The sequence below is a fragment of the Chionomys nivalis genome, chromosome 7 (genome assembly GCF_950005125.1).
Source record: "Chionomys nivalis chromosome 7, mChiNiv1.1, whole genome shotgun sequence".
Lineage (NCBI taxonomy): Eukaryota > Metazoa > Chordata > Mammalia > Rodentia > Cricetidae > Chionomys > Chionomys nivalis.
In genome coordinates, this window is record NC_080092.1 from 84641949 (window position 1) to 84669349 (window position 27401).

Here is a 27401-nt window from a genome sequence, read left to right on the forward strand (position 1 = left end):
CCTTTCTCATTAACATTAAGAAAATTCAAGGTTAATAGAGTTATGCAATCTATTTCTGGGAGTATTTTCCATCCCTTTCTGTTTGTTTAGCATATCCTTTATAATATAATTTGACCTTTCTATAACTGCCTGACCTATAGGATTGTTTGGTATACCTGTAATATGCTTTGTATTATAATAAGCAAAAAAACAGTTTCATTTTCTTAGACACATATGTAGGACCATTATATGTCTTTATTTGTGCAGGTATATTCATGATGGCCATAACTTCTAATAAATGCATGATTACTGAATCAGCCTTTTCTGAGCTCAAGGCAGTTGCCAATTGAAAACCTATATAACTGTCAATGGTGTGGTGGACATATTTTAATTTTCCAAATTCTGTAAAGTGGAACACATCCATCTGCCAGATCTCATTCCTTTGAGCACACTTTTGGTTACTCCCTGAAGGTAATGGTGTTAGGTTATAGAAAGAGCAAGTAAGACATTTTTTTATAATCTCCTTAGCTTGTTGCTATGTAATAGAAAACTTTCTTTAAACCTTTGCTGTTGACATGATGTTTCTTATGAAATTCTGAGACTTTCAGCACACCTCCAATCAATAATTGATCAATTTCTGCGTTACCTTGAGCAAGAGGACCTGGCAGACCAGTATGGGATCGGATGTGTGTTATGTATATAGGACAAAGCCTATTCCTGATTATATCTTGCACCTGAATGAATAATGAAATCAATTCTTTATCATCTGGTATAAATTCAGCTGTTTCAATATGCAATACAATTCTTTCTGCATATTGCGAATCAGTAACTATATTGAGAGGTGCTTTAAAAATCCCTTTGTACCATGAGAATAGCATACAACTCTGCCTTTTGGACAGAATAATAAGGGCTTTTTTCTGCCTTACTTAATTCTTCTGATTTGTAACCTGCCTTCCCTGATTTATTTGCATCATTATAAAATGTATGAGTTCCAGTTATTGTTGCATTATGTACAGTTCAGGGAAGAAACCAAGAAATTCTCTTTATAAGGCTGATTCTATCACTTTAGGGATAATTGCTATTAATTCCTCCCAAAAAATAGCATAAGCTCTTTTCCCTGGTTCATTGTCTTGCAATAATTTTTTAGTTTCATCAGCAGTAAAAGGAACTATAATCTCTGCTGGTTCTATCTATACCTGCTAGTTGACGAAGTCTCAATTTTCCTTTTATAATTAATTCAGAGGCTTTTTCCACATAAGTTTTTAACTTTTTTCTTGGTTTATGTGGTAAAAAGATCCATTCAAAGATAATATCTTCCCTCTGCATTAAAATTTCCATAGGGGAAATTCTGGAAGGCAATGTGACTAGAATACAATTAAGATTTGAATTCACTCTATCCACGTGTGCCTCCTGTAATTTCTCTTCAATGACCATCAGTTTTTTCTCTGCTTCAGCTATTAATTCTCTGGGACTATTTAAGTGTTTATCACCATCTAAGGTTTTGTTTAAATGAACTATTAGATCAGGTGTTATCTTAACAGCCGGTTATAGACTGGAAATGTTTCCTATAATCTTTGAAAGTCATTAAGAGTCCGCAGTCGGTCTCTCCTAATTTATGCCTTTTGTGTTCTAATTTTCTGTAAACCTATTTTGTAACCTAGGTAATTAACAGAATCTCCTCTTTATTTTTTTTTTATTTTTTTTATTTTTTTTGGTTTTTCGAGACAGGGTTTCTCTGTGGTTTTGGAGCCTGTCCTGGAACTAGCTCTCGTAGACCAGGCTGGTCTCGAACTCACAGAGATCCGCCTGCCTCTGCCTCCCAAGTGCTGGGATTAAAGGCGTGCGCCACCACCGCCCAGCTTCCTCTTTATATTTTTTAAGGAGCAATTTGTAATCCCCATTTTGGCAAAACTTTCTTTACTTCTAAAGTATCTGCATTTGAGTCAGATAACAAAACATTGTTCATGTAATGGTAGATTATAGACTTAGGAAATGGCTTTGCATATTATTTCCAATTGCTGACTAATAAAGTATTGGCACACGGTGGGGCTATTGAGCATTCCCTGTGTGAGAATGGTCCATTGATATCTCCTAGTAGGCTGAGGATTATTATATGTAGGCAGTGTGAAGGCAAACTTTTCTCTGTCCTTTTCTTGTAAAGGTATAGTGAAGAAACAATCCTTTAAATCAATAACTTTGAGAGGCCATCCCTTTGATAACAGAGAAGGCAGAGGAATTCCAGATTGTAGAGGGCCCATAGGTTGAATAACCTTTTTGATAGCCCTTAGATCTATCACCATTCTCCATTTTCCAGATTTCTTTTTAACAACAAATACAGAAGTATTCCAAGGGCTGGTTGATTCTTTAAATGGCAAATATCTAGTTGCTCCTATATCAGCTATTTTAAAGCCTTCAGGGGTCTTTTTTTCTAATAATGGACATTGTTTAACCCATATTGGTTTCTCAGTTTAACCATTTTAAAGGCAGGATCCTTAATACTTCTGAAGGTTTGCTAATTGCTTTGTCTTCTTGTACAGCCGGAATGGCTGGTGACCTTTGTTTATAATATCTTATAATACCCTTCCCATAAACATGAGTTTTTGGGACTGTGGGAACGTTAACCTGGGTATTCCATTTCTGCAATAGCTCATGGCCCCATAAATTCACTACAGTATTAGCTACATATGGCCTCAGCTTTCCTTTCTATTCTTCTGGCCCTATGAATTCAACCCACCTCATGCTTTGTTTAACTTGAGATAGGGTTCCAATTCCATAGGAATTGAATATCTGGCTCTTGAAGAGGCCAATCTGGATGCCAAGATTCTGGAGTAATGATACTCACATCTGTACCCATGTCTAGCCATCCTTCAATTACAATGTCATTTATAAACACTTATAGCTTTGTCTTAGATCGCTTATAGAAATCTACCAAAATATGTTTCCTATTTCCTCCTGGAGTTTTTGATTCATCCTCCTTGTTTATTCCATCATCCAGAACAGTATGGTATTTTTACAATAGGCACTGGATTAATTTTCCTGGTGAGACATGTTGTCCACAGTAACTGGGAATGACTGGACTTTGTTTGATATCGGAGCCTGTGAGAGGCCCTCCAAGGAGTTTCCCAGTGGTGTCAGGTTACCTTGTCTGTCTCTTGCCGACCTACATTCATTAGTCCCATGTCAGCCTTTGCCACACCTCCTACATATACCAGAAGGCTGAGTCCTCCTATCCTTTTCATTCCTAGAGCAGACATTATTCCTTGGAATTCCTTGTCTACAGTCCCTTCTTAGATGTCCTATTCTACTACAATTAAAACATTTGGCATTCTGGTGTCCCCTCATTGGAAATCACTTCTCCTACCCAATCCTCAGTGCTATAGTCAAATGTTTCAACATTCATTATATACAATATCCATTCATCTATGGGTGCTGATCTGACCTTTAAAGGCCAAGAATCTTCCTACTTTCTAAGTTGACATTTTCAAAAGTCAAAGATTCAATAAGTACATGTCTAGCTTCAGGGTCTGTCACTCCTACTTGTATAGCCTTAGTTAATCTTTGTAAGAAGTCACTAAAGGGTTCTCTCTGGCCCTATTTAACCCTAATATATGACTCAATTTTTCCCTATTTCCTGAATCCTGTCCCGAGCATTTAAAGCTGTTGTGCTACGTAGGAACATAGGTTCCCTATGTTCATCGCAGTGAGCTTGTTCCTGAGGATTAGAGTAATGACCCTTGCCAAGAATTTGATCCTGGGAAGTCTCAAATCTTTTTGTTTCCCCCTGTTGTTCTAAAATTTTTGCCTCTTCTTCAAATAACACTTCCAAAGCCCCTGAGGTCCATCTTCTAGGACTGCTGAGATTAATTGAAGCCAGTTGTTTGGAGAGCCTTAGTGCTTAAAGCCTGCATCTTCACCATTTCCCTGACAAAAAGGTGAGCGTAGCCCATAAGAAACAGTTGCTTGTTTTTATTTCTTTTAGATTGCTCATCCATGTTGGTTCCCATGCATATTCTTTGACTACCTTAGGGTACTTTGTGCCAGATGGTCTTTCCAATAAAATTACTGGATATGCAGTTAAAACACTGTGTAAGTCATCCCGGGATCTGGCATGAACTGATGAGGCTAAATCCTGTCCTTGTACCTTCTGTTGCTGCTCATCAATTTCAATAAATTCCTTAATCTTTTCAAATCTTTTTACTACTGCCTTTTGTAAAGTCTGAATCTCCTGTCCAGTGTTTTGTTCTAATGCCCTCACTGAGAATTTCAAGGTATGAAACTTGTCCAATAAAAATATCGTCTCATCCTTGGACAATTTTTTTTAAGATTTTATTTATTACATATACAATACAGTGTTCTGCCTCCATGTATGCCTGCATGCCAGAAGAGGGCATCAGATCTCATTTTAGATGGTTGTGAGCCACCATGTGGTTGCTGAGAATTGAACTCAGGACCTCTGGAAGAACAGTCAGTGTCCTTAACGTCTGAGCCATCTCTCCAGCCCCCCCCCCTTGGACAAATTTTGATTGTGTGCATATTACATTCCTGGAGAGATATCTTATCATTAATCTATCATAACTTTTCTAAAGTTTCCAATTGTTAAATTCAGCAACACAAATTCTTTCAGATAATTTTGTCAAGTTTATGCTATCCCTCTTCATAGTGTTGGTCTCCTCAAATAGCTGTCTATTAGCCTGTAAAGTCTGTAGGCCAGCATGTAATGCACCCAGTGGCAGCATGTCAGTCATGAGCTAGGGAGTGCTGAGCAGCAGCCTGCTCCATCTGAGTGCCAGCTAGGGCCACGGGCAGGAGAGTCAGTGTCCAATGCGCCACTCAGCTGGCAAACTGATCCCATAAAGTGTGGACTGGTCTGCACATTCGGATACCAGATATGATGATGGAAGTTACAAAATAATCTCACACTAGTTCAGAATTACATATAATAAAGGGTTATTTATTCAGGGAGACTCACAGATCCCTGTCTTGGATCACAGTCCTCCGTATGAATGGGGAACAGGAATTGAGTCTAGCAGCCGGAAGTGAGAGCCTGAAGAGAGTGAACACACGCTTTACAGCTGCAGTTGCCCAAGTGGGCTGATATCTTAAAGGCTATTGGTCAAAAGAGCTCCCACAGCAGTTATTAAAACATCTTAAATGCCATATTCTGCAGATCTCTGAAGTGTTTAAAGATGACCTATTTAAAATGTATCTGTTTGAACTTGAAAACATACCTGATGTGACTACAAGTTCAGTTGTAAGAGATGACTAATTACTAACCTGCATTTCCTTGTTATCCTAAGCAGATAGTAGTAATACTTCCAAGGACTAGAAATTTTCATTACATTGTTAAATGAGCTATATAGGTACAACACCTTGAACAAGATTAGAAATGTATATACAGGCTGTGTTAACAAAATTAATCTCAAATTTGTATCAATATATAAAATTTGTATATAAAATACAAAACTCCAATGTAAACTTTTAAAACTAATAGTTGCTTTTATCTTATCATATCTAATCCTCCCTTTTTTCTTTTCAAAACAAAAACCTTGAATCTAGTTGTCCTTTGTTTAGCTTTTCTTCTTACCAATACCAAAACAACTTGTAACTAGTCCCCCTAAACAATGACAAGTATCCATAACCCATTGAACAACAAAAAACCACCTACCCCACTTCTTAGGAATGTGGGCATCATATTCTTAAAGTCACTTCCTGTTGTTTGTGAATGACGGTAACTTTAGGAGATACTGAAACAAAATTTTTGGTTAATTGTCAAGTCCTGAGAGAGATAGCTTTATCATTTGTTGTCCATTCTCTACATAATGGGAAAGGGCAGGGCTTGTCTCAAGTCCTGGCTTGAATAGTATGTTAGGTTCTGTCATCTCAGCTAGCCACTTTGAAATTGATCAGAGAAATTTGTAGTCCAAAGCCGATCTTTGGGGTTTTTTTTGTTTGTTTGTTTTGTTTTTTTGTTTGTTTGTTTTTTTTTTTTTTTTTTGCTTAGTGATGTTATCAAAGTCCTGGAAGAATGGTCATTGCGGGACCCCATCCTCCTTTTGGGAAGTTCCTGAGGTCTCTGTTAGTTATGCTCATGGTTCACTATAGAAAACTGACAAAGACTCAAACCCAAAGTCATGTATAAGAAGATAGATGAAACCTTTTTCTAGAACAAATTAGTACTCTATATGACCATTAATATCATGACAAAAAGTTTAAAATAAAACCAAAAGAATATGAGATTAGTAGCAATATAAAATAGTTTGTGAATATTTCTTTTTCTTCTGTCTTATATCAGGAGACTCTTCTGACATGAGACAGAGATTTTGGACTTCACTTTAATAAGCATGCATGGGTTTAGAGAAAGAGAGCCACACTTGAACTCCAAAGCCAGCTTTAATCTTTAATTAAACTGGGATTACCAAAAGATCATTTTCATTATATATCTGAAAAGAATAACAGAAAGAAATATTTGGGAAGATTCATGAAAATTTATCCTGCTGGAAATGTGGTATACCAATGGGCTAATATACTCCTTTTCTTGAGACATTTTTTTTTCTGGATGATTTGTCTGTCCTTTTTCTTCAGAGGTCTCATTTGTCCAGTGGTCTTCAGATTCCTTAGCTGTATACCTTTATTCTCCTGAAAAGACAGGAATAAAACCCTTCTGCAACCCTAATATTGGGAACATTCCCTTTTGGCAAGTTATATCTAGTCAAGTGAAAAAAGCATTTATTAGTTTTATAGGTTAGTTCAGATTAAGTGGCCATGCTGTTTGATGATTTCTCATGTCTTCTAATTAAGAGGTGTCTCTTGTTCAAATCGAATCTTTTCAATTTTGATGGTATCTGTAACTTTTCTTCTCCTGTGGAAACAAAAGAAAAACCCTTCCCCAAAGTAACACATGTCCTGATTTCCATTCTGAGGTCAGTATATCTTTAAAGTATATTGACTAATTTAATTCTGTAGTTTTTTCTACTATCCAATGTCGCTCCACAGATGTTGTTTCTTTCTCATTAGAAAGAAAATTCAAAGTTAATAAAGCATCATGCTATCTATTTCTGAGTGTATTTATTATCCCTTTATGTCTATTTAGCATATCCTTTGGAGTTTGATTTGATCTTTCTATAACTGCCTGCCCTGTAGGATTGTGTGCTATGCCTGTAATATATTTTATGTTATAATGAGCAAAAATGGTTTCATTTTCTTAGAGACATATACTAGAGCATTGTCTGTCTTTGGTATACCCATGATGTGGGTTTCTAGTCTATATGTGAATATGTTTTATTACCATTTGTTAATAAAGAAGCTGTTTTGGCCTATGGTAGTGCAAAATATAGGTTGGTAGGAAAGCTAAATTTAATTCAGGGAGAAAGAAGGTGAAGTCAGGAGGACGCCGTGTAGCCACTCAAGTAACAAACCACAAGCCTTGTGATAAATATGAAATAATAGAAATAATAGAAATGGGTTGATTTAAGACATAAGACATAAGAGCTAACTAGGAATATGCCTAAGTCATTGGCCAAGCAGTGTTGTAATTAATAATAGTTTTGTGTGATTATTTGGGTCTGAGTGGCCAGAAAATGAAAGAACAGTCTTAGCTTACAAATGGCACTCAATGTGGGGCAAGAATATCCACGTAAAGCCTAAGGAAGTTTTTTTTTTTTTAAGGCTTTTAGACCCACAAAATCGGAAGTCAGCGTGAACTTCTTGGCAGCCACATATTTTTAAATAGGCTCTGTTTGCTGAACTCGAGCTGAAGAATGGCACCTTTAAGAGAAGGCTTCCCGACTCAATGTTAGCTGGAAAAGCCGTGCGACTCCATTAAGATATGGCTTCCTGGTTCCTACTGGTAGCATAAATGACTCTGGATTCAGGAGGTCCTGTCATAGAGCACTTGAATGGGGTTTGTGGGAAGCATGCTGCAAATTACTTGGTGGCAGCATAAGCCAACTGCTTCTGAGAATTGAGATGGTAAACATGACTCCCAGACCTCTGCCATGTAGGAAAAGCCAAGCAGGGTGGAACCAACAACCAAAGTGGCTGCTCTGGTCTCATCACGCCTGCTTAACAGTTCACAACAGTGATCAAAAAAAAAAAAGGATTACAGATATGTCATAAAGGCAGATTCAGACAGAAATAAACCTCTGAATGGGTCACAATGTGTTTTAAAAATATATGTAAGCTTAAAAAAAGAAGGAAAATGGGTGTAGGCAGTTATAGAAAGAAGTAGTTTTAAAAAATAAAGTAAATACAGTAAAAGTAGTATAAAAGAGTATAAACAGTCATTGATTAAAGGAGTAAAGGTAATAAAATAAATAATTAAAAATAATAGAGTAAAAATAATAAGCCAAATAAAGATGGAATATATACAAAGACTCTGGATTATATATATTATGTTTCTTTTGGATTTTTTTTTACTCTTAATGAGTTAACTGCTGAAAAACATTTAATTCTGGGGGTTGCTAAGCTAAGCCAAACTAATTATATATTTTAAAGTTATATTGACTTCAAAATTTGAGACTAAGGATATATTACTTTGGAAAAGAGGTTCTGCTTTTGTTTCCACAGAGGATGGGAACCTGTGGATGCCTTCCAGGCTAATGTGGTTTGATGAAACAAGACCCATGAACCCTAAAAATACTTCACCCAACAAACAGCAGGAAGAAGTTTGGAGAAAACTGTGCCCAAATTCCCAAAAGTATTGTTTATAAATGTTTGCTTTCATTTAAAGTGGGTTGATTATAATGGTCACATTAAATCTTTTTTTTTTAAAAAAAAAGGGGGGGGATATGATATAGAAATGAATACTTTACATTGGTATGGAGTTTGGTTTATTGATACAAATTTAAGGTAAATTTTGTTTTATGTTTATTTCTACTCTTGTTTAAGGTATTGTGTTTATACAGCTCATTTAAAATGTATAATTAAAAATTACAGATTGATAGATGTTCATCTATAGTTAAAATTGTAGTCACATTATTAAGATTTTTTTCAGGAATGCGGAGAAATGTTTCAATTAGATAAATAATCTTCAAAGACCTATAGAATATGCCATTGAAAATATTTTAAAAACTTAGACTTTTCTTGACAGTGAGACATGTCTGCTTCTGGCAGCACCAATTACTTCAGAGAGTTGATAGACATTGAAGAAACTCTCTATGTAATTTGCCTTCAATGTGACAAGGCTAGCCATTTGAGAAAGAAACTGCTGTTACCTAGACTGCTTAGTAGCATATTATATAAACTGGTCATGCAGGACCTACAGAAAAATGATTGCTGAGCTTGCATAAAAAAGTTGAGGCAGTCCTTCAGTGTTCCTGCTTCGTGAGTTTGCCAGATATTCTGTAGGACACAGAAGAAAGTGACTGACAAACTGCCCATATAGGCAAAACAGTCTTTCAAATTTTCTGCTTCATGGAAAAATCTGCCAGATAGTATGGGCCTGTAGGCTGAAGATGGATGCTCCAATGTTACAGAAGAACTTTGGTTGACTGTCCAGGCAGTGAAAAGTCTCTGTTAATTCTAGAGTTTTGGAAGTTGCTTACAATGTACTTCCTATTTACTCAAGTAATATATCCTTCTGGGGATATACAGAATAATAGAAATGGGTTCATTTAAAATGTAAGCACTAACTAGAAATATGCCTAAGGCATTGGCCAAACAGTGTTGTAATTACTATAGTTGTGTGATTATTTGGGTCTGGATAGTCAGAAAATGAAAGAACAGTCTCTGCTTACTTACCCACAATGGCCATAATGTCCAGCAAAAGTGTGATTACTGAATCAGCCTTTTCTTAACTCAAAGCAGTTGCCCATTGAAAATCTGAATAGGTATCAATGGTGTGATATACATATTTTAGTTTTCCGAATTCTACAAAATGGAACACATCCATCTGCCAGATTTAGATTTCATTTCTTTGAGTACCCTTTGGGTTACTTCCTGCAGGTAGTGGTGTTTGGTTGTATAAAGAACAAGTTAGAAATTCCCTTATAATTTCCTTGGCTTGTTGCCATGTGATGGGAAAGTCTTTTTTTTAAAAAAAAAAAAAAAAAAGAAAAAAAAACCTTCACTATTGACATATTGTTTTTAATGAAATTCTGAGACTTTCAGCACATTTCCAATCACTAATTAATTAATTGATTTCTGTCCTACATTATGCTAGAGGACCTAGCAGACCTGTATGTGATTGGATGTGTGTTATGTATATGAGATGATTCCTATCCCTGACTATAATTCATAACTGAATAAATAATGAAGTCAGTTCTATATCATCTGGTCTAAATCCAGCAGTTTCAATCATTTTACTCCATTGTACAGTGATCTTAGCCTCTTCTCTGAACCAGGTACTCAATTATAATTGTGGACTGGGCTCTAAAACACCTCTAACCCAAATCTACCCAGTCATTAGGAATAATTCTATTATAAACTGAACACAAGTTTAACATTTGCTTAACAATAGGTAAATGCATGCCATATGAGACTGTTGCTTCCTTTAATGTCCTTAAGTCTAAAATGTCACAGGAGTCTAGTTAGCTGTAACAGAGACTCTGCCATTTGGCAATTCCTTTAAGGTTACTGGCTATATTAAGGTTGGTTGTCTGAAAATCTTTGGCTGTTCCTCTTTATTCTTATAATGCAATGCGTAATTTGGTTCTCCATTAAATTTTTCTGTCTGGATTTGAATATCTCTGTGATCTGTTTTATTAGTTTGTTCTAAGGCCTATTTCTTAGCACTTAGATAAACCAACTTTTTTAGTGATAAGACAACAATGATAATACTGATAATATTTATAATTAATATTCCATAAATCCCATCTCAATTAGATATCCTCTCAATTAATTGTTCCATTTTCAAACTGTCTAGCATATTATACAGAGATTCAAATTCCTCAATTATAATTGTTTTTCCCATTTGTCAATGTGGAAAAAAACTCTCTTTTAACTAATTCATGCCTTTACGAATTCCCAATTGTCTTACCAAATCTACTGATGATGTTAATGAAGCTGTGAGGCTGATTGCTGCATAGAACAGTAAAAGCCTCTCTGGATTTCAAGGCAGCTACCTAGTTTGTCAGCAGCCCAAGAAGGGGATACAAGGAGAGCCCAAGAAGGGGATACAACTATGGTAAAGAGAGAGGGGGAGAGATATGGCTGTCTGAAAAACACACAGGGGATTTTTTTGGGGAAAAAGCACATGTGGCTGGTGGAAGGGGTGGCTACCTAAAGGCAGAACCAGCCAGTTTGGAGCCCAGGTGCTTCTGGAGTTTGGGTATAGCACCTAGACACTGTTTCAGAGAGGTTATAAGAGGAAAATCTCAAACATTTCCCCAAAGTTTGGGGATAAAAGAAAAGAAAGTCTGATCAGGTGGGATGGGAGCACCATGTGCAGCTCTACCCTGTGCCCATGGCTAAGAAGCCTCAGGCAAATGACTTTTTCATGAATTCACACCCAAGGCATTGGGTGCCAAATATAGCACAAATAATAAAAGCCCAGAGACGGATATTGGGGTTCAACCTGAAGAATCAGAGAAGCAAAGCAGCCAAGCCACAAGAGAGATCTTACCTCTAAGAAACCCTCACACTAAAAGAGAGCTAGTTCCTATCTCCTCCCAATTTATATTCCTCTTTAGTGCTGGGATTAAAGGTATGAGCCACCACCATCTGGATCTGTTTCTGCACTGATCTTGTGCAGCCCAGAGTGACCTTGAACTCACAGAGATTTGTAGTGATGAGGCAAGAAGGCTTGCTTTTCGTCTCACCTGGCTCCCGCATGGCTAGCTTCACCCGAAATAATTACATGGAAACTGTATTCATTTAAACACTGCCTGGCCCATTAGCTCTAGCCTCTTACTGGCTAACTCTCACATCTTGCTTATAACCCATTTCTATTAATCTGTGTAGCACCATGGGATCGTGGCTTACTGGGAAGATTCTAACCCACGTCCATCTTGGGCTGGAGCTTCATCGCGTCTGACTCACTGCCTTCTTCCTCCAAGCATTCTGTTCAGTCTACTCCACCTATCTAAATCCTGCCCTATCAAAAAGCCAAGGCAGTTTCTTTATTAACCAATGAAAGTAACACAGATAGATGACCCTCCTCCATCAGAGATCCATCTGCCTCTGTCTCCCACATCCTGGGATTAAAGGTGTATTACACTACTGCCTGATCTCTAATGACTTAGTTTTATCTTCTGGTCTTCAGACTAGCTGTATTTATAAAACATATATAAAATATCACTATAATGAAGGAGCAACAGTGACCTCCACTGTCTCTTCTCCCCTATCCAAAAAGGGCCTGCAAATCTTTCTAAACCTCTCTATACTACTTCCTGTGTCTCTCTATATGATCTTTGTCCTCCCAATCCTCTATTTGAATTTTTTTGCAAACCTATCTTATGTTCTAGGTAATTAATAGAATCTCCTCTTTGTATTTATTAGGAGCAATTTGTAATCCCAAACAAGACAAAATTTTCAACATTTAAACATTATGTTTAAACAAAATTTAAACATAAAGGTATTTGCATTTGAATCAGCTAGTAAGATATCATCCATATAATGATAAATTATAGATTGATAAAATTGTTTATGAATTACTTCCAATGGCTGTTGTACAAAATATTGATACAGGGTGGAGATGTTTAATATCCCTTGAAGAACTTTCCACTGATACCTTTTAACAGGCTGGGAATTATAAATAGGCACTATGAAGGCACATTTTTCTCAATCCTGTTTTTTGGAAAGGTATAGTAAAAAAAGCAGTCTTTTAAGTCAATTACTATAATAGATTATCCTTTGGGTAATAAAGAAGGCAAGGGAATTCAAGGAAATTCTCTATAATGTGCCCACTGACTGGATCACCTTATTAATATTTCTTAGATCTGTTACCATTCTTTGTTTTTAATGACAAATACAGAAGAATTCCTATCAGAGTCTTTTGGGTAGCAGCCCCTTAGGCCCCTTCAGGGTCTAGTCAAGATGCTACAGCCCATGAGGGAAATAAATACAAGCTCTGAGTGTGGGTGAAAGAAAATGAATCAGCTCACACAGTTCTTCTCATAATTTCTTTTTTATTGTCCTTTTTTTTCTCCTCCAAATTTTCCAGTTTATGTACACATACAGACACAATCATCAATTCTCTGGCAATAACAAGGTTTTTTCAGGGTCATAAAAGCAGGTAATAAGTACACAAACTGTAATTATGTAAGTGTAACTGTCAGCTTTATGATTCAAAGTGGGAATGATTTGTGAAAGCCTTTGTGGAACTCTTAAGGGGGAAGGCAGTTAATTAAGAGAGGGAAATTAAATCATTAGAGGAACTTAGGAGGGGAATTTGTGTGTTTTGTTACATTCTTAAGTGACTAAGCAAAGAGCTAAAATGTTATTATCACAGTAGCAACCATGAACAAGACAGGAATCATCTTTTACTCAGTTTGCAGCTTTCCCCCAGTGGGCAGAGGGAGTATCAGGTAATTAGTCAACTACATAAACAAGCAGGGAATACTGCTGCATTTGATCTGCATCAGCATTTCTGCCAAATGTTTAGCAGGCTGGTGGGCGGGGGGAGTCAAATATAAGAATTACATTTACACCTAAGTGATAGAACAAGGAGGAGGCCTTTTAGTAACATAGCAAAAAATCTGGACCATGACTCTTTCCAGCTGTCTGGACTAAACTATGGCTTTGTTCCTGTGGTGTCTGTGAAAAAAGCATTGTCTTTGTTCAGAGTTGGGCAAATGGTTAATACCTTATTTCTGTTATCTCATAAGGTTAAGACAGAAACCGTTAATCTTCTAAGCTAATCTTCTAAGTGTTAGTAGCCTGTTTAGGGTTATAACAGCATTAATTGGGATAGCACTTTCTATATTGGTAGAAGGTGAATCCAGGGCAAACATTCTTCCTGTCTTCTCTGAGGGCTAAACATCAGCCATTTCAGACATACATGTCTGAAATGTCTTTGGGTGTCTGTGAATGTCTCAGTTGAGATCTCATCGTCTGGACGCTAATACTGACCAACTGCCTGCCGAAGGAGATAATGGCAGAGGGGCAGACTTCTAAGTTTATATCGGGGAAATGGAACAAGGATCTGGTTGTGAGAAGAAAAGTTTTGCTTGTGTGATTACTTCACCAGAATCTCACATCGCTGGAGGGAGTCATCCAATATACCAATGCTTAGGGGAAATTGTGCACAATAAACAATTAGCACATTGTAGTTCTGTAGGAAAAATCCCCAAGCTGTAATGTAAGGGAAAGAACTGGTGTGGAACAATTCTATATTCTGTCAATTATGTTTTAAATAAACGCTGCTTGGCCAGTAGCCAGGCAGGAAGTATAGGCGGGACAACCAGACAGGAAGTAGAGGTGGGGCAATGAGAACAGGAGTATTCTGAGAAGAAGGAAGCCCATTCCTCCCCAGTCCTCTCCAGACACCGAAGAAGCAGGATGTAACCTGCCCTGCTGAAAAAGATACTGAGCCATGTGGTAACTGAGCCATTTTAACATAGATAAGAATAATGGGTTAATATAAGTTATAAGAGTTACAAGAAGCCTGAGCTAATGGGCCAATCAGTTTATAACTTATGGAGACCTCGGTGTGATTTTCTTTGGGACTTACTGGCTGTGGGAACTGGGTAGGACAGAAACCCCAACAAAGCAGGCCCTCATGTTACAAAGAACTATGGCTTCACACAAGAAATCTGCAAGGAGGACTGTTAATACATTCAAAAGGCAGCATTCCTTATCGCCTTACAAAATAAGGTTATCTATCAGATGTGCATCTGGTGGGTTGACCTCTGAACTCTCACTGTATAATTCTGCGACCTGCCAAGAACTGATTGCTTCTTCAGTATGTTGATCATTTAGCTGTTCCTGTACCAGCTGCTCTAATGTCTGTAATTTTTCTTATGTTAAAGCTTCCACCCAGATGGGATTTTCAGTTAATCATTTTAAATGTAAGGAAGTTGGTAACTTTGAAAGACCAGCAGCTGTTGTGTCTTGCTTATGCACAATCTGAACAGTCAGTGACTCTTCTTGATAATATCTTTTTTATATTTCTCTCAGAGGCATTCTTTATTTTATGGTTTGTTTCTGAGATTGAGGAATGCTAATCTGGGTTTACCATTGTTGTAACAAGTCACACCCCCATAAATTCATTGCTATTGGTCACATATGGCTTTAATTTCCCTACCTATCCTACTAGCCCTATACATTTGACCCACCTTGTTCTTTTTTAAAATTCTTTTACCAGAGGTAAAGTTCCAACACCTGGAAGCTGAATATTTACCTTCTGAAGAAGCCATTCTGGATGCCAAGGTGTTGGAGAAATTATTGTTACATCCAAACCTGTATCTATAATTACAATGTCATTCACTTGTATTTCTAGCTTTGTTCTTTGAACATTTAAAGAAGCATTAAGTCTTTTAATTGCTCTGTGGATGAGTTTCACCAATACTGACAGGGAATGTTTGAAATTAATTTGATATTGGAGCCTGTAAGAGGCCCCTAAGGTGTTTCCCAATAGCAAAGGGTTATCTTGTCTGTCACTTGTTGATCTGCATTCATTGGTCCAATGTTGGCCTTTGCTGTACCTTCTGCATATTTCAGAAGGTCAGGTCTTCTGATTGGATCATCTCTTGAAAAAGCATTGTTTCTAGGAATGCCTTGCCTTTTCAGATGACCTTATTTAGCACATTAAAACATCTGACCTTTTGAACTTTCTTAAAATTTTTAGAAATCACTTCTTCTATCCAAGTATCATCATAAGTGTGAGATCCAATATCAACTATATTTCAGATCCATTCATCTATGGGGTCTGATCTTGCCTTTAAAGACCTAATCACCCTTTTGCATTCGGAATTATCATTTTTAAAAGCCAAAGATTCAACTTATATTTGTCTAGCTTCTTAGTCTGATAACATTTTATGCACAGCTAAAGTCAATCTTTGTTTAAAAAAATCAGTGAAGGGTTTTTGGAGCCTTGTATAATTTTAGTAATGAATCAGTCCTCTTTCCTGATTCTTCATCCCTGTCCCAAGCACCCAAAGTTGCTGTACAACATATGGCCAAGATGTGATCATCAAATCTAAACTGTCCTTGCAAATCAGCATGCTCACCTTCATTGAGAAGCTGGTCTTGGGAAATTTCCATACCTCTGGCCCTACTTCATTGTTCTGTGATCCTAGCTTCCTTTTTCCCCCTTATTTTTCATTGTAACTGAGAACTACCTTTTAAGATTGCTGTAGCTAAAGCTTTTCAGTCTTGTGGGGTATTTCTGTTCTGAGTTGTCTATGAATTTAACATTTGTTTCCCAGAGTGTGAATGCATACCATATGAAACAACTGCTTCTTTAAATCTTTTCAAATCTAACATTTCTACAGGATCCATTTAACTTCTGATAGCCTTGGGGCTGCCTGTCATCTGGTACTTGTTCTTGTATGATAACTGGATATTGGTTTTCTAATAGCCTTGGGCTGTTCCTCTTCAGTTTCATAATTCAATGTGGTAGATTCTGTTCTAAATTCCTCTGTCTGTGAATATTTGTCTTAGTTTCATTAGTAGATCTTTCTAAGGATTGTATTTTATCCGTCAATTTTTTTATACTTGGAACCAATATCAAACTACTTTTTTAAGTATATAACATGAATTACCAAAGTGATAATTATAATTAACATGTCAATCCCAGCTAAGCTGATTATTCCTTCATTTAATTATTTTCATTTTCAAACCATACAGTGTCCTAACTCTCTGTATCATAACATTGTTCCCCATTCTTAACGTTAGAAAGACTTTTGTTTTGAAATTTTCTTTAAAGACTTTTGAATAAAATTTCATTTCCTCCTTAAGAATTCCTGGGTGTCTCACCAGATCTGCTGACTTCTCAGTTTTTCTACAGTAGCAGTGTTTGACTGTGGGGAGTGCCTCCGGGGTACCTAGGTAGCCAGGCTAGTACCTTGTGCCCACTGGAGTGGCAGTGGGACGCTGCTGCACTGAATGATCTGGGTCGAGAGCACTTGCAGCTTCTTGCATACACCCAGGGCTGAGGTGTGCAGCAGCGGCAGTAGCCGTAGAAGACCAGCAGGTGCAAGCAGGTGTCAAGGCAAGCAGGCTGGTCCAGGGAAAGCCCACAAGCTTCAGGGAGAGGGAGTGAGCCACCTGAAAGATGTACACGGGGGAGGGGGATGTGCAGGAGAAACCTGCTTGGCAGGAAGTGAGGGCACAGAACTGACTGAATGACAGCCAGCAACTGTCTTGGGATCAGGTATCAGGGTAAAAACTGGATTGATCAGAGAAACAGTGGGGAAACAACCATTGGACTCCTCTCTCTTTCCTTCCTCCATCCAAAAAGGGCCTGTGAATCTTTCTAAGCCCCTCTTTTCTTATTAAGCCCCTGCTAATAATTCATGGGTTTCTCTCTATACGTCCTGGGTCCTTCAAAACGTCAATGGCTAATTCTGGTCAGCTAGTAGCTAGCTCCACCCTCTGATTCAAGGTAAACTTTATTGGTAGTATCAGGAGTGTCAGAGTCTGATCAAAATATCCTGTAACACATGATCACACTATGTAGCCCTGGCTGTCTTCAAACTTGCTGTAAAGACCAGGCTGGCTTCAAATTCACAGCTATCACTGCCCTTGACTCCAGAATGCTGAGGTTACAGATGTGCACTTTTCTTGCTTCTTTTGCATGGCAAGTTTCTTACTCCAAACATTGTAGTAAATTTCAGTTTGGGTGTATCGTAGATGTTGATATTCCTATGTGCTCCCAGGTATGGCTATTGTTACTCAAAAGGATTTCACCATTTTGAACCTATCAGTGAAGGTTTGTGAGAGGGTAATATAAAGTAGCCTTTACAACTTCTGATTTATAACTCCTAATATATGTCCTAAGTGCCTTGTGGCCATCGGCCATTAGTTCTCCTGCCTGGCATGTGTGAGTCCCCTGTGGTCATCTGTTATTTGCATGTGTGAACAGACAAGATTCCTAACCACCTACAAAACTAAATTATTATTCTTTAAGACTCAATTGGCAGGTTCCCCCCCCCCCGCCCGTCTGTCAGTAGTTTCTTCACACACAGTATTTAGTACTTTGCTGAATATATGAGCTATCTGGCTTCATGGTTCTCTTTTTCTCAGTGTGCCTCTTACCTTATGATACTCTGTCCTGTCAACTATAGTCACTTTGATTTTCTTGATTTCTCAACTCCATTTCTGTCATCAAATTGTCTACCGTTTGTTACTTTGTGTTTCCCTCCTGGCAACACAGAATGTCTTCCAGAGCAGTAAGTTAGTATATAGTCAGCTTTTTTTTTTTAAGATTCATTTATTTATTATGTAGACAGTATTCTCAGTATTCTGTCTACATGTGTGCCTCAGGCCAGAAGAGGGCACTAGATCTCTTTACAGATGGCTGTGAGCCACCATGTGGTTGCTGGGAACTGAACTCGGGACTTTTGGAAGAGCAGGCAGTGCTCCTAACCACTGAGCCATCTCTCCACCCCCCTATAGTCATCTTTTCACCGCTGTGGCAAAATACCCAAGAAAGACAACTAAATGGTAAAACTTTCTTGAATTCCCAGTTTCAGAGATTTTAGTCCATGATCACTGCATTTTGTCACTGTAGACTTGCGGGGACACAGAGTGTGAGTCTTCTGACCGTTGACTTGTGCAAAGTTAGCAGTCATCCTACTGGACAGTAGTCCTCAAGACGGTTCACACATATGGGGCCAGACTACTTCCAAGTGGAACGGTTCTTCACTGTAGTAGGGACACACACAGAAATCATTGAATGAGGACTAGATCTTTCTCTTCAGGCTATGACAATGGTAATAACTTCTTAAGGACTACCCTGAAGTATCAGAATTGAAACAGTGATCAATCAGACCACTCCTTGATCAGGACTGCTAGAATTATGCATGGCCCTGCCCCTCCCCCACCTAGATCCAAAGCTCTGTCAGCCCTTGAAGATGGACTTGTGATCACAAGGCTCTTTTGGTGTTTGCTGTCACAAGTGTAGCCACATTAAATAAAGCTGTCTTTGCTTGTTCCCCTTAGCCCCCCCCCCAAAAAAAAAAAACAGAAACAAAATAGCACCCTGGTTTGGTTTGATTTGGTTTTGCATATTTGTTTTCTTGGTTTTGAGTTAGGGAGGTTAAATCGATTCACTCTGTTTTGGCCAGAAGTCGATACTACTCTTCACATCTTTTTGTTTTGATTCAAGATCAATATATGGCAGGCGTTACCTGTCATGTTTTTGGTTTTTATCAAAGACATTTCACTACTTTTTCATGAGCCATGAATTGACATTCCAGGCTGGATTTGTCTGTTTCCTCATCAGTAATCAGGTTAAATATCTGTACTGCTTTCTTGAATGGGACTTTAAGTGACCTTTCATGCTGAGTTTGATCACATGTAAAGTAGAATGTTGAAGATCTTCAAATTATTATTTTTACATACTGTAATTTGAGAATATCCAGTGGCTGATGGTGGCACTTAGGAGGTAGGAGCTCATGGATCTCTATGAGTTTGAGGCCCAAAAGGTTTATATAACAACTTTCAGGAACAATCAATGTTACATAAAGAGACCTTGTCTCAAAAAACAAACACAGGAGGAGAAAGGAGAAGAGGTGAGAAGGAGAAAGGATGAACCAATGGAATTGTTGAGATCTTAAAGATCCCATTCTCAAACTTCTTTTACATGGTTGTTTTTGATAACCTTGTTGCAACTAATTATTGCTTGGTAGTTACAAAATCTTTTCAACATCAGTTAACTAGTGTTTTCTGGAAGACCTACCCTGCTTTTCTTTTTGAGTATCATTAGGAATTCAGATTGTCTTTACATTATATTTTATTTATTGTATTTCATTATAATTTATTATTCCTCCTTTGTTCTTGCTTTCTCTTTGTGTCTATCAATGTGTGTGTATGTATATGCACACACACACAAACACACACACACACATGCACACATAGATCAAATCCAGGGCCTTGCACTGCTACACAAACACCATGCCAAAGAACTGCACCACAGCCCTTATTCATTGGAACACAAAAATAATCCAGATTTGGTCAATGTGATCCATGTTGCCATTTAATCATAAAGTATGGGTTAAAGTAGGCTATTTTAGGCCTCATATAATCTCTTCTAATCTAATAATAGGAATAGAGAAAAGCATCCCTAGGTTGGATGCTTGCTCAGGCCCTGTGCATGACCAACCCAGAGTGAGACTTGAGTTGAGGAGAGTTGCTTCTACCATCAACATCTCCTAGTTCTGTTTTTGTCTCCTGTTTTAGGCGTGTCACCTGGTTCTGTTCCTGTCACTTTTGTTAAAGGCACACACACACACACACACACATACATGACACCTGCTCTTCTGTTAAACACCTCTGTCCTCCTCCATGATTACTTTCAGTATCAGAGAGTAACAATTTGCCATTGAGTCCCCACCCAACTGTACATGCCTCAAAAATTCTGTCCTCTGTGACCCTGTGGTGGCCTTGGCCTGCCTCTTCTGTACCTCAGTAAGGCTTTTCCAGTAAACCAATTCTCTTTTTTTCCATTTATAGAATCTTACCTAGACATATGGCCTGCTGCCTCTGCAAATATAAAACTGATATTGAGGTTGTCTGCAAGACAGTCAAACTGCATTGCCATACTGGATGTCTGACAAACACCACACATTGTCGTGAGTCTCTTGCATGATGAATATTTTAATTTTATGTCTTACTTTTTAACTAGTTATCAAAAAGACTCATCCACACCTTCTCTTTTGCTGAAAGTTGGATTCTCAGCTATTATTGCATGATTAGATAATAGAACTGTTCCATATGCAGAAAGAACAAGAGAAAGGGGTAAATGGGAGAGAGATAACATAGATGACCACAGACTCTTCACTATGCTGTCTGCCTGGTATCCTGCTTCCAATAATTACTTTTGCATATAGTACACTTCAGTCTGTAAGCTGGCTTTATGTACATTAGGTCTCAAGTGATCTCCTACTTTTGATATCTCTAGACAGATTTTGTTTGGTTTCTTTTCTTAATTTTATAAGTGATACCTTTTTATTTAGAATCTGAGAGCAGTGAGTGCTGCCTCACTGTGCTGCTGGAGCAGGGAGCTCTTCCATGCCCACACCGACCACCTCCCTACTTGTTTTGAACCTCAGGCTTTTCTATTGCCAGTTCATGCATGTAATTTTAAGTGTTTTTCTAAACTGAATATCGTGGCACATGGCAGTAATCCCAGCTACTCAAGAGGCTGAAGCAAGATGATCCAAGTTCAAGGCCAGTCTAGGCAATTTAGTGAAAACCTATCTCACTTTTTTTTAAAAAAAAAATTATTTTAAAAGGGGACAGGGATACAGCTTGGTAGTGTAGCTTTTGCTTAGCCCTAAAATATTTTCTATGTATTAGGTTTGTTAGCAATAACTTCATCCAAAATACGACCGTTTTCTTGCCTAAATAGTTTAAATGCAAGTCTTTAGCCTTGATCTGGAGAAGAGAAATAGAAGTGGCATTTGACTGTCTATATAAATAAGATGTCATTTATTTTTAATTTAAGAAACCAATTACATTATTCTCTTTTTTCCACAGAAATGGCAAGTAAGCATTTCTCTTATTTTACACATCAGAAGTGTCAACTGCTGTTGCCTCTTGCTTGAGTTATCACTTCCTAATTCTGAGCAGTCCACAGGCACACATTTTTCTTTTCACCACTCCTTCAGGCCCTCACTACCACCTCAAATCCTCTCAGTTCTCCTGGGGAAAAAACACAGCTACACAGTGACCCACTTGACCTTCCTACTACCAGAAGCTTTGTATTGTTCCCATGTGGACCTGGAAGAGTGAGAAATGAAGTGAGAAAGGCTTCAGACAAGAGTAGCTCTGACCTTGTGCCTTTTATGAGTTGGAGTAATGTTTATCCAGAAATTGCTATTCTATAAATTGATTTTACATAAGAATAAAACCTAGTACATTAAACATGTCTTCACCTACACCTTCACTCAGGCAGGAACCAGAAAGATGCACAGAGAGGATGCTCCTGTTTCAGGAGCTAGAATACATGGCAACAGAGCCTATGGGAAGAAATTGGGTGGGTAGGTGGAGAAGGACACACATCCAGATGTGAATGAGAGGCACCTGCTTTAGCATTCCTGGCCTCACTCCCCTCAAAGGTTGTCCATCACCATAGTTAGCTGAGGTTGTATCAACACAGGGCACATTGAAACGATGGAGAGAGAAAACCTAGTGGGCCTCTCGAGTCTGAGGCAGGATGGTGTAGATGTAGAAGCCTGAGGAGGTTCAGTCAGCCATGCAGAGAAGAAAAGCTGGCTTTGTCTTCAGGCTCTGGGTCTCTCTCTACTGGTCCACTGGCTGTCTTAAATAGACTTCCTGTGTGCACACTGTGGAATGTTCCCAGGAGGTGCCTACTTTGCCAATGACACTCTTTCTTTCGGTTGCTCCCATTTCACAGAATTTAGTTTAGTGTGTTCACACACACACACACACACACACACACACACACGGCATACCAGTATTTGCTGGCCCGTAATTTATTTGACTACAGTGTATGACTGTGAACTGAGAAAGGGCTAAAAGTATTCTCTGACTAAAGGCAATCTCTCCATCTCTGACAGTTGAAGACGCATCTATAGGGAACCCAGAAGGAGCATTCATGAAGCTGTTGCAGACCCGGAAGGAGAATAACAGCACTGAACTCATTATTGAATCAGAGACAGGCTATTCAGACCAAGAAAATGCCAAGTACTCCAGTTCCATGGAAGAAGAGATCGACTTTAATGATGAAAATGATGTTATGAGTGCCCTGAATTACATACTGCCATATTTCTCTGAGGGAAATCTGGAAGATGTAGTATCAACAATGTTACCATACATTAAACTGCTGTTTTCTCAAGACCAAGATTCAGAGAGTTCCTTGGGATCTTTGCAGAATGATACACAAAGTCTTCTTCCTACAAATGAATCTGAATCTGATAACTTCACTAACAAAAATAAATTGAATAAACTTTATTTTCTAGAAAAGTTATTAAATGAAGAAATTGATGAGGTTAAAAAGGAAGAGCAAACTATACTACATAAGGAGAAGTCTAATAATTCAGGTAAAAAATTTAAGCGAAAAATATTTCAAAAGAAATGGGCACCTGCCCAGGCAGAGGAAAACAGTCTCGCAGAGATTGAGAAGGCAGAGAAAAGACTCCGCAGCCTGAACAGAGTGCTCAAGAGGATAGGAAGCATACAGAAAAGGCACTTTAAGGGAGTGAGTGACAAGAGCCTGTGGAATAAGCAGAGTGTCCAGACACCTGTGGAGAGTATTGCCAAAGACGGGCAGCTCAGGAGCCCACCCACAGCAGAGTTGCAGCAGCTCGGTCTGGTTCAGAAGCCCAGGACGTTAGTGAGAAATTCCTTCCACCCAGAGCCCTTGCTCCCAAAGGAGCATGGGGAGGCAGTGTCTTCTTCCCCAGAACAGTTGCTGGTGGACAAGACTCCCACTACAAAATCGCTGCCTGAGTTCATAGACAGACGAAAAGACTTGTCTTACACCATTTTCATTTTAGAAAGTGCAAACGCCAATGTGAAAAGAACAAAGGGGTCTAGCCCTAGTTTACTGTCTGAAAAGAGACACAGAAACCTTAGGAAGAAAAACTATCATTTCCGGTTGATTGCAAAGAGTCCAGCATCCTCTGCAGTGAGGAGCCTGGTAAATTCCCCTGCAGGAGGGGTCTTTTCATCTTTAGGAGACCTGAGTTATGCAGAAAAGCCTTTTGCACAATTAGATGCTGCCTTAGAACCTCCTTCCAAAAAATCTCTGGCTGCATCTGATATTGATAATATTGAAGAACACATCTTTGAACCAACCACCCCTATATCAGAAAATATATTCCCTGAAATTACTGCTGTAGAGTCTTCTGGGCCTACATACGATTTAATTCCAACAGGTATCACTGTGCCTGAAGAAACTGCATCAGAAAATATACCCTCTGAGAATCCTATTGTAGAGTCTAATGTGCCTACCTCCGATTTAATTCCAACAGACATCACTATGCCTGAAGAAGCTGCATCAGAAAATATACCCTCTGAAAATCCTGCTGTACAGTCTAATGTGCCTGCATCTGATTTAATTACAACTTTTCAGCAAGCCAGCAAGCCACAGTTAGACTTCATCTTGGGGCCTGACTCCCATGGATTTTCATACTCTCTGATGTCACCAGGTGAACGCTTTGAATCTCAGCTAAACCAGCAGCTGCGGCCCCTCATCCCCAACAACAACGTGAGAAGGCTTATTTCTCACGTTATCAGGACTTTGAAGATGGACTGCTCTGATCCCAGTGTGCAACTGTCCTGTGCCAAGCTCATCTCCAGAACCGGCCTCCTGATGAAGCTTCTCAGTGAGCAACAAGAATTCAAGTTGTCCAGGGCCGACTGGGATACAGACCAGTGGAAAACTGACAACTACATCAATGAGAGCCCAGAAACCAAAGGTGGACAGAAGGGTCTGGAACCAAGTCAGGTGAGGACAATGTTGGAACTGAGTCCCCTGTACCCTCTCAGTCATTTAAGCAGAAAGACTGGGGGCTTCTATTCCAGATCTTGTATTGTCCGCATAACTCTAGCCCAGCCAAGACAGTGGTTCTCACTATGCTTCTAAATTTATTGACAGAAGGCAACCTAAAACTCAAAACATAATAATTGTGTTAGATAGGTAGCACATTTAATTTGGTATGTTCTTTTAAAATCTGCAAGCTACTAAAGTAGAAAACTTTTTATTTTTTTTTTCATATTGTCATTTTGTTTTATAGTGTTGGGGATTAAATTCAGGACCTTGTATACATAATATACAAGGACTTGATCACTAAACTATATACTGTAGCCCATAGTCTTGCTTTTGTTTATTGTGTTATTGGGGCATTTTGTTTTGTTTTGTTTGAGACAGGGTCTCACTATGTAGTTATATCTAGCCTAGAAATTGCTGTGTAGACCAGGCTGGCCTTGAACTTTCAGAGATTCACTTGCTTCTGTCTCCAGAGTGCTGGGATTAAGAGCCTCACCAAGCCCAGCTCTTAGTTTTATTGAGTCAGAGTCTTTTTGTATAATCCAGGATATCCTAGAACTTACCTGGTGTTCTAGGTTGTCCTTGAACTTACGGCAGTCCTCCTATCTTAACTTCCCAATTGCTAGGTTATATATAAGTTACCATTCACAGCCCAAGAAGGAATTTTAAGCAATTAGCCTTCACTTTCTGTCATTCTTTTAATTTTATTATTATTTTATAGCCACACAAATGTCCATTCATTTATTTCATATATTCCAGCACACAAAAGAAGTTCCGGGATACGGCTACAACAACAAAGTCATCTTGGCAATATCTGTAACTGTAGTAGTGACAGTGTTGATTATCATTTTCTGTCTCGTTGAGGTAAGGACAACAATACATTCATGTGTCCAGAATGTGCCCGGTCTGTATCATAGGTTTAGAGGCCACGAACTGAAAACCTGAGCCACTTACCCTCTCTGTCTACAAATAATGCCCCCGAGTGTTCACAGGTCCTCTGTGAAGTCGGGCTCCTCAATGTCAGGTCATTATGTAACGTTCTGATTTGGTGTCAGACTGGTGGTGTTGCTGTGAGAGGCTGTGGGAGCAGTGGAGAGTTCTCAGTCAGTGAGGATGGTGGAATTTTGAGGCTAGAAAGCAGAAATCAGCATGGGGTCAGTTCATGACCTCCGGGAGGATGTCCTCTGGCCCCTGTACAGACAGCACCTCCACACCTAGTGTGGTTGTGACCTCCAGGGAAATCTCTGTAAAGTCCTATATTGCTCTTTAGTGGTGTGTACTGTTTACCACTGTGCGGAATTTATTCACATTTTCATTATTTTTTCTGCCAATTTAGATGATACTCTGTGAGTAGAGTAAGCATGCCCAGTATTTTGCCTACAGTAGATAACAGTGGTATTCAAAGAAGAGAAATGACGCATTCCATCAATTCTACTATGAGGATGATAGAATTCAGTACTTATTAAAATAGCATCAGAGAAAGATGTTTTGTGTACTTCTGTAGTCCTTGCTTTTAGGAAACAGAAGCAGGATGATCCATAGTTCATAGTCATTCTCAGCAATGTAGTGAATTCAGGCCAGGAATATATGAAATGCTATCTAAAAAAAAAAACAGATTAAATAGTAACAGACAGAGAAAAGCAATGGACAAACAGTGCAGGGACTGGGGTGGGGTCTGGGGATTTATATGGCCTGTGCAGGCTAAGCATGAGCTATATTCCTAGACACTTAAGACTTTTGAGTAATTTAATAGTTTAGTCAACGGTGGAAAATGGAGTAAATGGTACGAGAACAATTGCCTGACTGTTTTGTGGCCAAGTAATGAAAGCTTACTCCTTCTTACCTTAAAGAAACCATGCGAGAGAGAAAAAATAGCAGTGGTTTTAAAAATGAATGTGTGGGGGGGAAGAACTGTCTGTTTCCACTCCATAGGCAAAGGCCTTTGCTGGGTCTGGACGCACGCTGTCTTCCACATCCTTCAGGATAGAAGGCTTGTGCCTGCTGAGCACAGCACAGAGTTCTCCATTCTTTGTCTGATCTAATCTCATATTCCTCTGGGAAGAGCTTATCAGCCTCTCCTAGGGTGAAGAGCACCTAGGCCCAGTGGCCAAACCAAGAGTAAATCTCCCATTCATTCCCCTGATCCCTAAGCCTGCCCCCAGACCCTTCACTGGTCAGTTTCGCCCCTCAGAGACAAACAGGAAGTACTGGGAGTGTGAGAGTACTAGGGAACCATTGCAAACCACCCAGAGCGTTAATATATTTTGTGGTGAAACAACCCAGCGGAAAAGGAAAGTGTCTGTAGCCGAGGCCACTCATCTGCCGGCCTGTGCCTCCTCCTGTGTGCGTTATGGATGTTCTTGCTCTCAGGGTGTTGCCACCTCAGGGGACGCAGGCTCCTTCTGCTACTACGTCCTAGCTCTTGTCTAGCACTGTTTTCTCATTTGTACATTTTCCCACTGCCCCAGGAGAAAAGGAGCTTGAGACAGGCTTTCTATAGCCAGAATGACCTGGAATCCACTATGTACCTGAGACTGACCTTCAGCTCCTGATCTTCCTGCCTCAGAATCACAGGCATGTGCCACCAAGTCCAGCTGGTGTGCTGACGTCTTTGTTTTGTGACTTTCCACCCTACTGACTTCTCATATTTCTTCCAGTATAGTTTTAGTTGATCTCGTCAGCATTTTGGTTGTCTGTTGTTTCCAATACAAATAGAACTGGTTTTTCACCTGTCTTCCCAATTTAGTTTCCTTATTGTGTATTGAACCCTTCTTGACAGGGCCACCCCGCAGCAATGATAGAGGAGACCTCTGGACACCTTAGACCACCCCGCAGCAGTGACAGAGGAGACCTCTGGCCAGGGCCA

General features: G+C 39.0%; 1 protein-coding gene across 1 annotated transcript in view; it reads left to right on the top strand.

Moving 5' to 3' along the window:
- LOC130877084 (leucine-rich repeat-containing protein 37A3-like) overlaps positions 1-27401 on the top strand; it is a 75698-nt gene that overhangs the window by 47673 nt on the left and 624 nt on the right. Inside the window, exons 10-13 of the mRNA XM_057773990.1 lie at positions 20533-20651; positions 22602-23841; positions 24019-24493; positions 25295-25399. Of these exons, the coding sequence (XP_057629973.1) occupies positions 20533-20651; positions 22602-23841; positions 24019-24493; positions 25295-25399 (1939 nt within the window). The remainder of the gene's footprint in view (positions 1-20532; positions 20652-22601; positions 23842-24018; positions 24494-25294; positions 25400-27401) is intronic.